At 48.6% G+C, this 15,221-nt stretch overlaps 1 protein-coding gene across 3 annotated transcripts in view; it reads left to right on the top strand.

The window, feature by feature from the left end:
• The window catches only part of KIAA1549, a 156,754-nt gene that overhangs the window by 95,967 nt on the left and 45,566 nt on the right, over positions 1-15,221 (top strand). For all 3 annotated transcript variants that reach the window (XR_013814296.1, XM_079786199.1, XM_079786200.1), the window contains exons 13-16: positions 609-814; positions 3,871-4,094; positions 5,336-5,489; positions 11,444-11,758. Coding sequence is in view for 2 of the 3 variants with exons in the window: in XM_079786199.1 (XP_079642325.1) it covers positions 609-814; positions 3,871-4,094; positions 5,336-5,489; positions 11,444-11,758 (899 nt within the window). In the remaining variant the exon portion in view is untranslated. The remainder of the gene's footprint in view (positions 1-608; positions 815-3,870; positions 4,095-5,335; positions 5,490-11,443; positions 11,759-15,221) is intronic.

The following is a 15,221-nucleotide window of genomic DNA, read 5'->3' on the forward strand; positions in this document are numbered from 1 at the left end:
AGTTTTCCCCCTTTTAACTATTTTAGTATACTCTTCATCTCTTTTTAAAGTGGGAATGGCTTCCCTCCAGGCAGCAGCTTTTTCTTCTCATACCTCTTCAACTTAATTTTCTTTCTGTATCCGATCAGAAAACCTGGACATGTTCGTTGTTCATCAGCACCTGCGTGCATGCCCACAGACCCCTCGTCTTGAGCATAATTGCCTTGGCAACTAGATCTGATGTCATCGCAAATGAGAGTGACGTTCAGAGCTGCTATGTGTGGTATACTGTAAATGACAATTGACTGAGCCGCTTCAGGTTCCTTCCGCCCTTTACCCTTTCTTACTGAAGACTTTGAAATCCCTTTAGACAAACCTGGGCGATGTTTGGCACAAAGTGTCATAATGATTTTCACATTTTTTCTGCTGACATTTGTAACTTTTAATGAGGCTGAAGGAGCCGAAATTGAACCCAGATACTGTAAGTTCAAACCCTGCCACGCAGTAGCGATGTGCTTTGGGTCAGGGGCCCACCTGTGGATTCTTTAAGGATTGATCCATAATGTTGATTATTTGCTGTCTCTTGAGGACTTTATATATTTACTTTCTGGCTTTTCCTCCTGTTGCAGGGCCACCACCACCCAGTTCAGGGAACGAGCAGCACTCCTCTGCCTCCATCTTCGAGCACGTGGACAGGATCTCGCGCTCCTCCGAGGCCAGCCGGCGGGTCCCCAGTAAGATCCAGCTGATCGCCATGCAGCCCATCCCCGCACCTCCAGTCCACCACCCCGTCCTGGCCGACCGAGTGGCAGAAACCAACAAAATTAACAAAGAGGTATTTGTTTGTATTAAAAGGTACACAAATACAAAAGCTCACATGCTGATTTGGTTGGTGCTTAAACCTGAGGGAACGTTAGTGTCAAAAGTTTGCTAAAGGTATGAGATGCTGACAGGCATTCTTAATTTTAAAACTAGACTCAGTTTGCCCTGGCTGATGTGCTCAGTAGTTAGAGCACCAACCCCGGGCACCCAAGGGTTTTGAGTTTGATTCCCGGTCAGGGCCACGCACCTGAGTTGCAGGTTTGATCCCTGGCCTCCGGTTGGGCCGAGCGCAGGAGGTCACCTATCAGTGAGTGTCTCTCTCCCATCAATGTGTCTGTGTTTCTCTCTCCCTCGCGCTCTCTCTCTCTTTTGCCTCCCTCCCTTCAATCTCTCTAAAAATCAATGGAGAAATATCCTTGAGTGAGGACTTACCAACAAAAATTATACTCAGTTTTTGTGTTTGTTTTTTTTTAGATCAGATACTGTTCAGGGACACAGTTAGGTGCATTGGCAGCCGTACAGGAAAGAGACCTGAGACTGCTCTCTGTAGAAGTCCCGCTTTACCCTGTGGCTGGTCTTGGGAATTTGAATTTCTGAAAGATTCCCATCATTTGCAGAACAGAGTTGGCTCACTGCCCCTAAGCTGTGCAAACAGTTTGATTTGTGCTGAATATCTGCTTTCTTTCTGAGAGTTTGGGACATGTCAGGCGGTGGGGAAGGGGGTGCCTGTGTGACCAGCCCCATTAAAAACCCTGGCTATTGAGTCCCTGACGAGCATCCCCGGTGGACATTTCACATGTGTTGTCACAGCTCATGGCTGGAGGGATGAAGCACATCCTGAGAGACCCCAGTGGGAGAGGACTCTTGGAAGATGGTGACGTCCCTCCAGCAGTCCCATTGCTAATTTTGCTTTGTGTCCTTTTGCTGTAATAACTGGGGCTCACGGCTGAGTCCTGTGAATTCTCCTAGTGAGTCATTGAACCTGGGGTGGTCTTGCAACCATAGTAAACTTTGTGATTCCTCATAGATCTGCTCCAGCTCCAAGGCTCTAGATCATTCCTAGCAAAACCCTATGCCAGTGAATCCTGGAAGAGTGGGTGGATGTGCTTCAACCTAAGATGTTGGGAACCAGAAGGCCAGGCCAGGCCACTGTTACGTTGAACTTGAGAGATTTGACCTGGGCTGGACAGTGAGTGGAGTGAATGCCATTTGGGAATGCGCACAAGGCATCCTCATGCCAGTCAGTTTCCTGCCTCTAAGAAACCTTTGCAGCTGTTCGAGTTCTAAGAAATTGGTACAGTTGAGCCCTCATCTCCACTTTAAAGGTGATCCGTGCAGTGGATCCTCTTATAGAAGTCCTAGCAAGAGTTCTTCGAGTATCTCCCAGCCACACCTCTTTGGCTGCTTGCCAAGGACGTGACCACAGAATGTGTGCCGTGGGTTCAGGAGGGTGAGTGTTGTCCCTTCTCACCAGTGCTCAGGAGCCCCAGCCCTGTGCAGCCCAGGCCTAGCCTCGACCCGTCTCCATCAGCCACGTGCTGCGTGTGCCTCCGTTCCTGCCGTGTGTGAACACCTGCAGTGGGTTCCCCATCTGGTGAAAGAGAGAAGAGACGTGCTCCCCAGGCCCGTGGCCTCACAACTTGATAGCCTGCATTTCCAGTCTTCCTTCTGCTTTTTCAAATGTAGTAGTTGATGCATATGTATGACCACAGATAATACAGATTGATTATAAATCATAATGAAATCAAAACCCCACCTAAGAACTAGAACATTATCAATACTGCTGTACTGACCTATACTCTTCATATATCGCAGCTGAAATGTTTTCTTAGCGGGAGGTTCTGGTGCAAATTCCTACCATATCTTGGTTCTTCTGGTTCTCCTGTGAGGACCTCATGTATTTCAAGGAACAGTTAGATCCTGATAGAGTAAGAGGGGCTTTTTAAAAAAAAATTCTCACCTGAGGATATGCTTATTGATTTTAGAGAGAGAGGAATGGGGGAGGGAAGAATGGGGGAGGGAGAGATAAAGAGGGAGGGAGGGAGGAAGGAAGGGAGAGAAAGAAACAGACATCGATTGGTTGCCTCTTGCACACACCCTGACCAGGGATTGAACCCACAACCTTTCTGGTGTGTGGGGATGATGCTCCAACCAACTGAGCCACCTGGCCGGGGCTAAGAGAGGCTTTCTTAGTTCTCCTGCTGGTAAGTTTCCGAGAACCTCATGCAGCTGACTGTCCTTCTCAAACTGTCTCAAAGCAGTCTGTGGCTTTTGGTCTACTGCAGCACAGCCAGGAAGGTTCCATTTTGTCTTGGCTTGCGTCCTGCTCTCTGCTCCCAGATTCCCGCGAGCCCGTCTGATCTGCACGATGAGGTCGCCTCATTGCCGCCAAGCATTCCTCTGCATTCCTGCTTCTGGCCCTCCGTGGTGGTGCCTGCATCTTACACCTGCTTCCTATACCCTTTTCCTCTTCAGATCCGACACGCTCCTCAGAACCTAGCTCAGGCCCACAGAGCCCGCGATGACATGTTCCATGCATGTGGAGCCTGTCTTCGGGGAGGAGGGGTCTCATGTCAGAGGGCTTGTTTTGGTGACACGAGATAATTATCAGTAAATGGGGATTCTGTTGTATAATGCACATAATGTCTTTGAGTCTGTCTTAATTTAAAAGCCTCTAAGGTGGTGATTATTGGGTACGGAAAACATTTATTCTTTCTCTCAGGGCGTACTGTATCTAGCTGTCAGTGCCCTGGGTATTGTCAAAGTGCCATGGTCGATCTCCCAGATTTGAGTTACCTTTGCCAGCTTTGGGGGCTGATACCGCGTCTCCCCCCTCACACACTGGGCGAGTTTGGGGTTACAGCCTGCGGGCCATGGCAGGTCCCCTACGCCCAGTGTGGGTGTGGTTGCTCGTCTCACACCTTCGGGGCCTCCTTGGAGCCTAGGACAGCCGTGCGGGGGGTAAAGAAGGTGGCAGAAAGGCCTTCCCAAAATGCTTTCTGGGCCTGGGCCCCCAGAGACCTTCGAGCACATTGCCTTTGTCTGGTTCCCCCCACCTCGCCCCCTCAGATTCAGACAGCACTGCGGCATAAGTCGGAGATCGAGCACCATCGGAACAAGATCCGGCTCCGTGCCAAGCGCCGCGGCCACTACGAGTTCCCGGTGGTGGACGACCTGTCGTCGGGGGACACGCGGGAGCGGCACCGGGTGTACCGCAGGGCGCAGATGCAGATCGACAAGATCCTGGACCCCACGGCCAGCGTGCCCTCGGTGTTCATAGAGCCCAGGAAGAGGTGGGGTCCCAGGGCACGCCGGGCTGCCTCTGCTGTCAGGGCTGCGGTCGGAGGGCCTGTCCATTTTTAAGGGGAAAGTATCTAGAAACGGGTCAGAGAGGTTTATACACAGAAAGGCCGTGCAGGCTGCTGGGGTGGCTTGGATCCTGCGTGGGTGGCCCATGTGCAGAAAGGCTGCTTCCATTCTGCCGGGACCTCCCTGGCCTCGGAACGCTTCCCTGGTTAATGTCTCCTCGAAGTCAGTATTCTGAATGGTGGCCACCCCTCCCTGCCCAGACCCACCTCCCCAGCTTCCTGGGCCTCCACCTCCTCTCCGCCTGCTCCCCTCCAGCATCCTCACCTCCTAGGTGGTCACCCGGCTCAGTACAGGTGGATGTCTCATTTCTCGTCCCACGGCAGCCCTCCGAGCTTTGGGGCTTACTTTCCCCTTTGCCTCTCAGACTCCTGCCCCCTACACAGATGCAATGTCTTTTTTAAAAAAAGATTTTTAAAAATTGATTTTTAGAGAGAGAAGAAGGGAGAGGGAGAGAAAGAGAGAAATATTGATGTGAGAGGGAAACATCAGTCAGCTGCCTCCTCCACACCCCCTACCGCGATCGAGCTCCCAACCTGGGCTAGTGCCCGGACTGGGAATCAAGCTGGCAACCTTTCGGTGCTGCTCGACCAACTGAGCCACACTGGCCAGAGCGACACAGACGCATTTTCTTAAGCATTTTCTCAGTTACGCCTTTCTCTGCTAAAAACCTGCGATGCTTCCCTGTGCTACCTGTGTGCCCATCTGCCACTCCGTTAGCTGGTGGCCTCGTTGCCCCAAACCTTCACCTGCATTTCCACTTCTGGCCCTCTGTGTGGCCATGCCTGCACCCCGCACCCTCTTCCCACATCACTCCCCGTCTGCAGACCCTGCTGGCTCTTCAAGACGCAGCTCAGGCCCCATGTAGCCAGCGATGGCTCAGTAGCTCACATTGACCGCCCCTTTTCTGAGTGTCCGTGTAACCAACATCCTGAGTATGTTCTGCCTCGGATTGCTCTCTGTGCGCCTTGTGTTGCTGTGGTCTGCCCAGGTAGACAGTGAGCTCCCTTGGAGCCGAGACTGTCTCTTGCACAGTGTTTATATCCTGTGGGTGTTTGCTGCAGTGACCAGCAGTCATAGGTGCTCAGAAAATGCTTAGCGTTTAGTTGCTAAGCTAGTGGCAGGAAGGTTTCTTCCCTCTGAAGGTAACCTCCCGTTTCCCCGGCAGCTCGCGGATAAAACGTTCTCCTAAGGCCCGCCGGAAGCACCAGGTCAACGGCTGCCCCGGAGACGCCGAGAAGGACAGGCTCATCACCACAGACAGCGACGGCACTTACAAGAGGCCCCCCGGCGTCCACAACTCCGCCTACATTGGCTGCCCAGTGCGTAATGCTGACCCTTCCTTCTGGGATCGGTGTTGGGTGGCTCTTTGGGCGGAGGACGAACAGTGGGGCTGCGCTCTGTGCGGGTTGATGCCCAGTGGCTGACGCTCCGGGGCCAGCTGGGTTGGAGGCATGTGGGGAAGGGAGGGGGGACTGCTCGTTGGAGGGCAGACTTCAGTCCTGTCAGCCAGGGGGCTGCTGGCTGAACCCTTTCTGTCTGCGAGCCCCTTCCTCTTGGGCTTCAGCGTGGGCCCTTCTCGGGTTAAGGGGAACACAGAGAAGAATACCCAGAAGGCTGCTTTTTATCCCCTGGGCCAGAGTGCTCTTTGGGTTCCTTGTTGATAGAAAGGATATTTAGGGTTTTGTCCCTCCCTTCTGTTTCTAGAGTGCTAAGAAGATATATTTGCTCATTATATATATACATAATATATACATATATATACACATGTATATACATATATATAATTTTAATATATATAAAATTTTAATATATATCATTTATCTTCTTCTATCTTCTATATATATATATATAAAAGTCTAATATGCAAAGTGTCCCCTCGGGAGTTCGACCGACCAGGAGTTCGATCGCTTGCTATGATGTGCGCTGACCACCAGGGGGTGGCGTGGAATGAAGGAAGGCCCCAGCTGGCAGCCAGGGAAGGGAGGCCCTAGCTAGCAGCCAGCAGCCAGGGAAGGGAGGCCCCGGCCCGCAGCCAGCAGCCACTAGCGACCTTACCCGTGCACGAATTTCATGCACCAGGCCTCTAGTGTGTGTGTGTGTGTGTGTGTGTGTGTGTGTGTGTAATTTTAATGGGAGAAAGAACTTACTGGAAGCTAAGAAATACGGGTTTAAACATTTCTTTCAAGCAGAAAGGGCACAGACAGAGTTGCTTGAAGTGTAAAAGGCAGACATTGATAGCATTAAGACACACACACAGACCCCATTGAGTAGGAAGAGAGGGCCAGCCTTCCTGAGGAGCCGTGAGAAATATAGAACAAAGGCACCCAAGACAGGGAGCCTAGGTGTGGACGCCTGCAGCCTCATGCCAGGGTGTACCCTGTCTTGTTGCACTAGGGGACCCCCCCCCCCCGCCCTGGAGGCTAACATACACAGCCATCCTTGTGAGGAGGGAAATTAGTAGTAAACACATCCTTGGAGAAGGAGGTACATGGTCCTTTTACATAGGGCTTATGCAGCCAGCCATTTATTTGAGTTTTATATTTTGTCTCCTAAATTACACTAAAAACTAACACTGCCAGACACTAATATCTATATATATAAAAGCCTAAGCGACCTTTATGACTGGTCAACTGAATGACCAGTCGACCGGTCGCTATGATGCGCACTGACCACCAGGGAGCAGATACTCAATGCAGGAGCTGCCTCCTGGTGGTCAGTGCACTCCCACAGCCAACCTCCTGCAGTCCCTCCCCCTCACCACCCCCCGGCTGGCTGGCTCCGATCAGTCTCAATCTTCCCTGATCGCTGGCCAGGCCTAGGAACCCCACCTGTGCATGAATTCGTGCACTGGGCCTCTAGTAATTATATAAATGTGCCAGACACCATGCTGACACTGAGCCACCTGTAATGGCATCGTGGCCATCTGAGAGAACCAGGCTTTCCTTGGGAGTTTATGTATTTCTAGTGCCCTCAAGACTGACCATGCCCCTCATCCCTGCTGCTGAGGGCTGGAGTGGTTCCAGGGAGTTGGCCAGTCAACAAATTAGAATGCTTTGCTCTCAGTAGACGGAATGGAGTCAGTCCTCTCTGCGTGCTGTGAATGAATTCCCTCGGCCGGGGAACCGTCGCTCGCAGTTCTTACAGTAGATGGCGTTCTTGTGCTGCTGCTTTTGGACAGGCGGTTGTCTGGGCATCTCTGCTGTTGGGTTTGATCTTGGGGAGGGCTGTCCCCTTGGCTCCCGGGAGAGTCATGTGGTGACACTAACAAACAGGAGGAACGTGCTTCTCCCCCTCCACTTCCCTAACCAGTGGCTGGCCCTCTCAGGGGAACTGCAGGGGAGCGTTCAGGCCTAAGGGGAGTGCCCTCACCCAATGCCGCTGAGTTTGGTGTGGGGAGTGACCGGCTTCCCTTGCTCTCTCCATCTTGACTTTATCATCCATGACCCTAGGTCAGGCCTCTTTCTTGGCAGCCCTTTTTCTCCTTGCTGTTTTGGTGTTTTTTTGTTTTTGTTTTTTTGTTTTGTTTTGTTTTACTTTTAGCAGAAAGTGCCCTTCCCTAGAGAGCCACTTCAGTCAGCTGCTCTTCTCCAGTGGCTGGTTTTCAAATTCCCTACAATGAAAATCTTCCTCAGATGGACTTCCTTCCTACTCTCTCCCTAAAAATTCTAAAACACATATTTTCAAAGATAATATTTCCACCTTTCTTGGAACTCGCCTTCTCTTGGGCAGTATACTAGACATACATGTTTTTAAATTATCTTGATTTTTACACTTTTCCCTCAAAATATCTCCTAAAGTGAAAAATATATTCCTGGATTCCTTATAACTAAGGTTATGTTTATAATCAGGACTAGGCAAACTATGGCTCTCAGGCCAAATCCAGCCAGCTGCCTGTTTTTGTGAATAAAGTTTTATTGGGACACAGCCATGCCCATTCATTTGCATGTTATCTGTGGCTCTTGCTACCAGGGCAGAAACAAGGGCCTAAAATACTTAGTGTCTGGCCCTTTCCAGAAAAAGTTTGTCAACCCCTGATATAATTGTCATTCAAACCAGACACTTGTGAGAGAGAAAGGAACACTATTAATTATTATACTGGGACAACAGGCATAAACTGAGATTGTTCTGGGCCAACCAGGGTGTATGATCCCTCTCAGCATACCCACAGAGGATTGCAAAATAGGCACCAGAATACATGGTCTGTGGTGATTAACAGTAAAAAGGTCCATATATTTTTCTGAAGAATGATGGATGAGCATGTAGCTATGCCAAGGAAACACACAGTATGACAGAATGATCAGGCTGCGATTCAGGAGGATGGAATTCAAATTCCAACTCGGGGGTCTTGGAAAAGTATACTTTTGTAGATGACGGTTTTGCAGTTTTTATCGAGTACCATCTATCTGTGAAACACACTGCTCGCCGTTGAGATCTAGAAAATGAAGATGCCCTGTCTTGGCCTGCAAGTTCTGCTGGTCTAGCCGTGAAATGAGGAGGCAACAGGAAGAAATCCAGGAGGCTCTGACCTCCTGGCTGTGTGGCTCTGGGCCGCAGCAGGATTCGTAGGACCAGTGGGGATCCGAGGGATCCCTCCCACCCTCAGAACATCTCTCTCTTGCAATAAGTGTTAAAGCTGCTCTAAAATTACTAACGGTGAGCTTGGCAGTGGCTATAGCCTTTGACTCACCTTGAGTGCGTATAAGGTTTCTCCCAGTGCAATCTCAGTTGGGGCTTGTGGCTGTGTAGGTGGCCACAGCGCTTGCTTCCTTGTAATACAGCTACTGTGTCAGCGACTGGAACCACCACTGGGAACATCACCTGTGTCTTTAGAGAGACCCTCTTACTTACCAGTAGGATGTGTTTCCAGACACGCGTTTCCATTTCTCCACCAGGGACTGTTAGCTTGGTGGCACACTACTGACCACAGATTTTCCTATCTGCGCCTCAGGAAAAACCAGTAGCCCTAGCCGGTTTGGCTCAGTGGATGGAGTGTTGGCCTGGGGACTGAAGGGTCCCAGGTTCGATTCCCGTCAAGGGCACATACCTACGTTGCAGGCTTGATCCTCGGTCCTGGTCTGGTCACGTGTGGGAGGCAACCAATCAATGTGTGCTCTATCTCTCCCCCTTTCCTTCCACTCTCTCTAAAAAATCAATGGAAAAATATCCTCAGGTGAGGATTAACAACAACAACAAAAGAGAAAGAAAAACCAACAATGGGCTTGCCTATAGACCTTTCGTTCACCTCAAAAGAAAAGGAACACAGTTTATTCAATGCTACATCATAAACCAGAAACCCCCGTTGGGGCCCAGAATCCTTATGTGGAATTCCTTGTTGACACATGTCTGTTAGTGGGACCTTTACTGGGTCATTGCAGTGTTAGAGAAACAGACCTTCAGGGCCAGGGTAAGAACAGCCCTGCCCCTCTTAGGAGGCCACTCGGAGCCCCAGATTCTGCCAGGAGAATCCAGAAATCTGAGGTTTAATATGAAATTTTCAGACTTATGAAGTAGTGGTTAAGTATGTTTTTAAAATCTCCCTGTGGCTCACCCTTTGTTTGATTACACTACTGCAGGTCTGGGGGCTATGTGTGGGTTTGCCAGTTTGTGGAGTGGTTTTCTCCCTGGAGTTAAGCAGCAGCTTCCCTGAAGTGTCTGACGCGGGCGTGAGTACTACCTGATCATCCGTTGGATAGGCCGTCATCATTAGGAAGCGCTTTCCGGACAGTTGGCTAAGAGTAAGGATGTGTCTATGGAGTAAGTGTCTTTTTGTGAGTGACTTGCCGATCCAAACAGATACACACGTCTTCCTCGGCCCTTCAGTAGGGTGACCCAGCCAGCTGAGCGGAACCGTGGGCCAGCAGGGCGAGCAAAGCCTTCTGGGTAGAAGGCGTCCACCCGTCCTCACGGAGGGCATGGTCGCCAGCCTGTCCTGCAGACCCTCTTCTTTCTTCAGTGTCAGTAGGAGTGACCGTGCTGTATGGGCGTCCGGAGCCACGGGGACCTGAAGGGCCTCTTTCTCCATTGGTTCCCTGCTTTGTCTCTTACAAGTTACCTACCAGTAAGGGTTTATGACAACATTTTGCTCATAAGGCAGTATCAGAAAGTAAGATTAAAAAAAACCCAATTGTGATTTATACCCCTGCCTCTTAGGAAGAGGGTACGGAAGAGAATTTAAAACTTTCTTTCTTTCTTTCTTTTTCTTTTTTTGGTTAATCCTCATCTGAGGATATTTTTCCCGTTGAGTTTTAGAGAGAATGGGAAGGAGAGAGGAAGGGAAAGGGGTGAGAAAGAGAGAGAGGGAGACAGGGAGACACATCGATTGATTGCCTCCTACACGTACCCCAACCAGGGCTGGGGATCGAACCTGCAGCGCAGATGCATGTCCTTGACTGGGAATTGAGACTCTTCAGTGCTTATGCTGATGCTCTAACCACTGAGCACACCAGCCAGGCTAATTTAAACCTTCCTTGATGGCTTATGTTATCCAGAGATACCTCCATTAAAAAAAAATTATTGATTTCAGAGAGGAAGGGAGAGAGAGAGAGAAACATCAATGATGAGAGAGAATCACTGATCAGCTGCCTCCTGCATTCCCCCCACTGGGGATTGAGCCCACAACCTGGGCATGTGCCCTTTACTGGAATCAAACCTGGGACCCTTCAGTCTGCAGGCCGACGCTCTATCCACTGAGCCAAACTGGCCAGGGCGATACCTCCATTTTAAAGACAGTTTCTGAATAAATAATTAACTATTTACTGTTGAAACCATTGTCATAATAGGTATGAAAATTATTTATACACACACAGTTATATTATGGTGATGACTTCTAACTCTTTTGGGGGTGTGTAGGGCTGTTTTTTCTATTGTTAATAGTCAGTAGATGGCTTTAGTTTTTGGTTTCTACATCTTTGGAAAGTTGACTAGCTATTTCAGTAAGTTGATTGAGACATCGATTTTGGTTACTTAGAGGCTTTCAATAAAAGTGTATACTTCCAGGTACTGAAATGCATTTCAGACATTTGCAGGAGTTTTGCCGGACAAATGATGCTTGAATATTTTTATTTTCTTTCTTAATTCCTGATGCAAACTTTCTGCACCCATGAGAGCTAACACACTTTCCTTAGCTGTCATCTTAAAAACTCCTATGGGTAACCGTTTCCTCATGTCAGTGAAGACGGTTCAATTCCATTTTGGCCCTCGATAGAGTTTTGTTTTCAGGTCACTACTGAGGCTCTTGTCTGATTCTTTCTCCTTTGCTGTGTCCCCGCTGTAGTCCGACCCCGACCTCCCGGCAGATGTGCAGACGCCGTCTTCTGCTGAGCTGGGCCGGTACCCAGGCCTGCCCTTCCCGGCCCCGCAGTACATCCCGCCCCAGCCGTCCATTGAGGAGGCGCGCCAGACCATGCACTCCCTCCTGGACGACGCTTTCGCCCTCGTGGCCCCCAGCAGCCAGCCCGCCAACGCTGCTGCGGGCCCTGGGGTCCCAGCTGGCCTGCCCGTGAACAGCACCCCCTCCCGGGAAGAGAGACGAGCCGCCCAGTGGGGCTCCTTCTATAGCCCAGCTCAGATGGCCAACAACCCATGCAGCGTAAGTATGGACCTTCTAGAATTCTCCAGTCGGGAGCTCTGTAGATTTTCCTCTCAAATTCCTTCCATTGCATTAGACGCCAGTTGGAGCCACCGTCATCTCTCACCAGGATCATTGCAAGAACTTCCTAATTGGCTCCTGGCCTCTGGTCTTGAGTGGAGGATGCTGGGGTGGTGGCTGACAAGGACAATACTGTTTGTTGGTGTTGATCAGGCCAACGAGCCGAGAGGCTAACACGGGATGGATCCTCTGGGCGTCAGGAGGTCTTGGAATGAAGAGGAAGACTTACCAGGAGCCTCTTAACTTAGTCTTGAGTTCTCACTTTCTTTTTCTTATTAATTTTTTTCAATTACAGTTTACATTCAATATTATTTTGTAACTAGTGACCTGGTGCACGAAATTCGTGCACATTAAAAGGTAATTAATTAGGGGAAACATTTTAATATTGCTATTTGCCTTTTCTCTATAATAGAAGTGTCAGAGATGAAAGAAAATTAGTAAAATGTATATGAAAATCTTCCTCCTGTCAGAGTCTGGGGCGCGCCACAGGAACCAGAGTCAAGTCCCCGCCCATCCACGTGCGCCTTGAAATTGCTTGAGACCCAGACCTGGCCGGCCCGACCCCCACTGGGCTAGATCCAGACCCAGCTGGCCCCACCCCTGTCAAGCCCCGCCAGGTGGGGGGCGCAGCCTCAGGTCCCCTGCCCTGGCCCAGCGCCATGCAGCCTCAGGTCCCTGCTGATTGCTCGTTAAGGCTCATTATGGGAACTCAGCCTCCATTGTGGGCGCAGCCATCTTGTGTTACAGGATTCCTGCCTCTGCTGTGGGCGCAGCCAGCTTGTTACGGCATGATGGTCAATTTGCATATTCCCTCTTTATTAGATAGGATGGTTTCAGGTGTACAGCATAGTGGTTAGACAATCAAATACTTTACAAAGTCTTCCCACTTACGTTTTCAGTACCCAAGTGGCACCATCCATAGTTATCGTAATATTATTAACTATGTTCCCTATGCTGTACTTTACTTCCCCATGCCTGTTTTGTAACTGCCAATCTGTACTTCTCAATCCCTTCACCGTTTTCCCAGCCCCCTCCTCTCTGGCAACTGTCAGTCTGTTCTCTATCTGTGAGTCTGTTTTCTTTGTTTATATTCTTTGGATTTCACATGTAAGTGAAATCATATGGTATTTGTCTTTCTCTGACTGACTTACTTCACTTAGCACAATACTCTCCAGGTCCTTCCATGCTGTTGTGAATGGTAAGATTTCATTCTTTTTTATGGTGAAGTGATATTCCATTGTATATATGTACCACAGCTATTTTTTTTTTATCCATTCGTCTATTGATGGGCACTTGAGTTGCTTCCATAGCTTGGCTATTGTAAATAATGCTGCAAGGAAGATAGGGGTGCATATGTTCTTTGGAATTAATGTTTTGAGTTCTCACTCCGATGTGAACTAGTTTCCTGCTGGCCTCTACATGTCCCCTCTCCCGGCTCCCAGTGCTCCCTGAATTGCTCTGTGAAGAAATCTGTGGCCATTTCCAGTTCCCCCTTTCTCATAGGGGATGTATGTGCCCCATCTGCTAGGAAGGCTAAATAGCTCTTGGCACTTAATAAGTTTTCATCCCCCCGCCTCCCCCCCCCCGAATAGCCAATGTTCAATTTATCTTCAGATTCTGCTCTTTCATTCAGTTCAGGAAAACTGTATTTCTGAAATAATGTTCTTACTCTATTCCACTTATTGGCATCAAGGATAACATTTATCTTTGCTGACTCATCTTTGTCTTCTCTAGCTACCACTTTATTTCTAATCGCTTTAGCCAACCTGTCCATTTTTTCTCTGTCTTTCTGCCTTTATTATGGTTATCACGGGTCTTTTCTCTGGAATGTTAATTTGATTTTAAGCCATGCTATTCTTTTCCCTTCTAGTTGATTTCTCAGAGTCACAATGACATTATTTTGGTCCTCAAATTAGTTCCACAGTCTATGGCAGGCGTCCTCAAACTACGGCCCGCGGGCCACATGCAGGTGTTTTTGCCGTTTTGTTTTTTTACTTCAAAATAAGGTATGTGCAGTGTGCATAGGAATTTGTTCATAGTTTTTTTTAAACTATAGTTCGGCCCTCCAACGGTCTGAGGGACAGTGAACTGGCCCCCTGTTTAAAAAGTTTGAGGACCCCTGGTCTATGGTATCTCATTTCAGGTCATGTTGTTGTTTTATCACCTCGTTGTTGAACATTAAAAAAAAAAAATTGCCGCCCAGCCGAGTGGATCGCTTGATTGGAGCATCATCCCGCACATCAAAGAGGTTGCGGGTTTGATCCCCAGTTGGGGTGCACATGGGAGGCAACCGATTGATGTTTCTCTCTCACATCAATGTTTCATCCCTCCCTTCTGCTCTCTAAAATCAAACATATTCTTGGGTGAGGATTAAAAAAAAAAAAAAAAGATCTGCCATTTTTATAGTTCAGATTAGTTGTGGAGCCCTAACTGGTTTGGCTCAGTGGATAGAGCGTCAGCCTGCGGACTCAAGAGTCCCAGGTTCGATTCCAGCCAAGGGCATGTACCTTGGTTTCGGGCACATCCCCAGTGGGAGGTGTGCAGGAGGCAGCTGATTGATGTTTCTCTCTCATCGATGTTTCTAACTCTCTATCCCTCTCCTTTCCTCTATGTAAAAAAATCAATAAAATATATTTTAAAAATAATTAGTTGTGGAAAATCTATTACTTGTATTTTCTTCCAGTCTGGATTCTTTGACTTTTCTGTGTGTTCATTTTTTGAAACTTGTGTTTGTTCATTTGTTGTTTTTGTGTTTTTTTTTTAATAAATCTTTATTGTTCAGATTATCACAGGTGTTCCTCTCCCCCCCAGCTCCCCTCCACCTGATTCCCCACCCCACCCCATGCCCTTACCCCCCGCCACTGTCTTCATCCATAGGTGTAAGATTTTTGTCAAATCTCTTCCTGTTCATTTGTTGATGGGCTCCAGAGTTGCGTGCTGTTTTTTTTTTTTTGTCTTCTTTGCAGTCAAGACAGGCAGGTCTTTTCTAAGTAAATCACTTCGATTTGCTAGAATGTGGGTAAATACACCTTTGTGTTCTTCGTATCTTATGGAACAATGATCAGATAAAGCCTTAATCTACTATCTCAAAGAATTCAGACCCATCGCAATATTTTTTGTTGTTGTTCAGTTCTATCCAATGCTCAGTTTACTAAATAATTCTTTCTTTTAAATATATTTTTATTGACTTCAGAGAGGAAGGGAGAGGGAGGGAGAGATATAAACATCAATGATGAGAGAGAATCATTGATTGGCTGCCTCCTGCATGTCACGTCCCATACTGGGGATCCAGCCCACAACCCAGGCATATGCCCTTGGCCAGAATCGAACTTGGGACTCTTCAGTCTGCAGGCCGATACTGTATCCACAGAGCCAAACTGGCTAGGGCTCATCGCAGTATTGT

Source organism: Cnephaeus nilssonii, assembly GCF_951640355.1.
Source record: "Cnephaeus nilssonii genome assembly, chromosome: 12".
Classification (NCBI taxonomy): Eukaryota; Metazoa; Chordata; class Mammalia; order Chiroptera; family Vespertilionidae; genus Cnephaeus; species Cnephaeus nilssonii.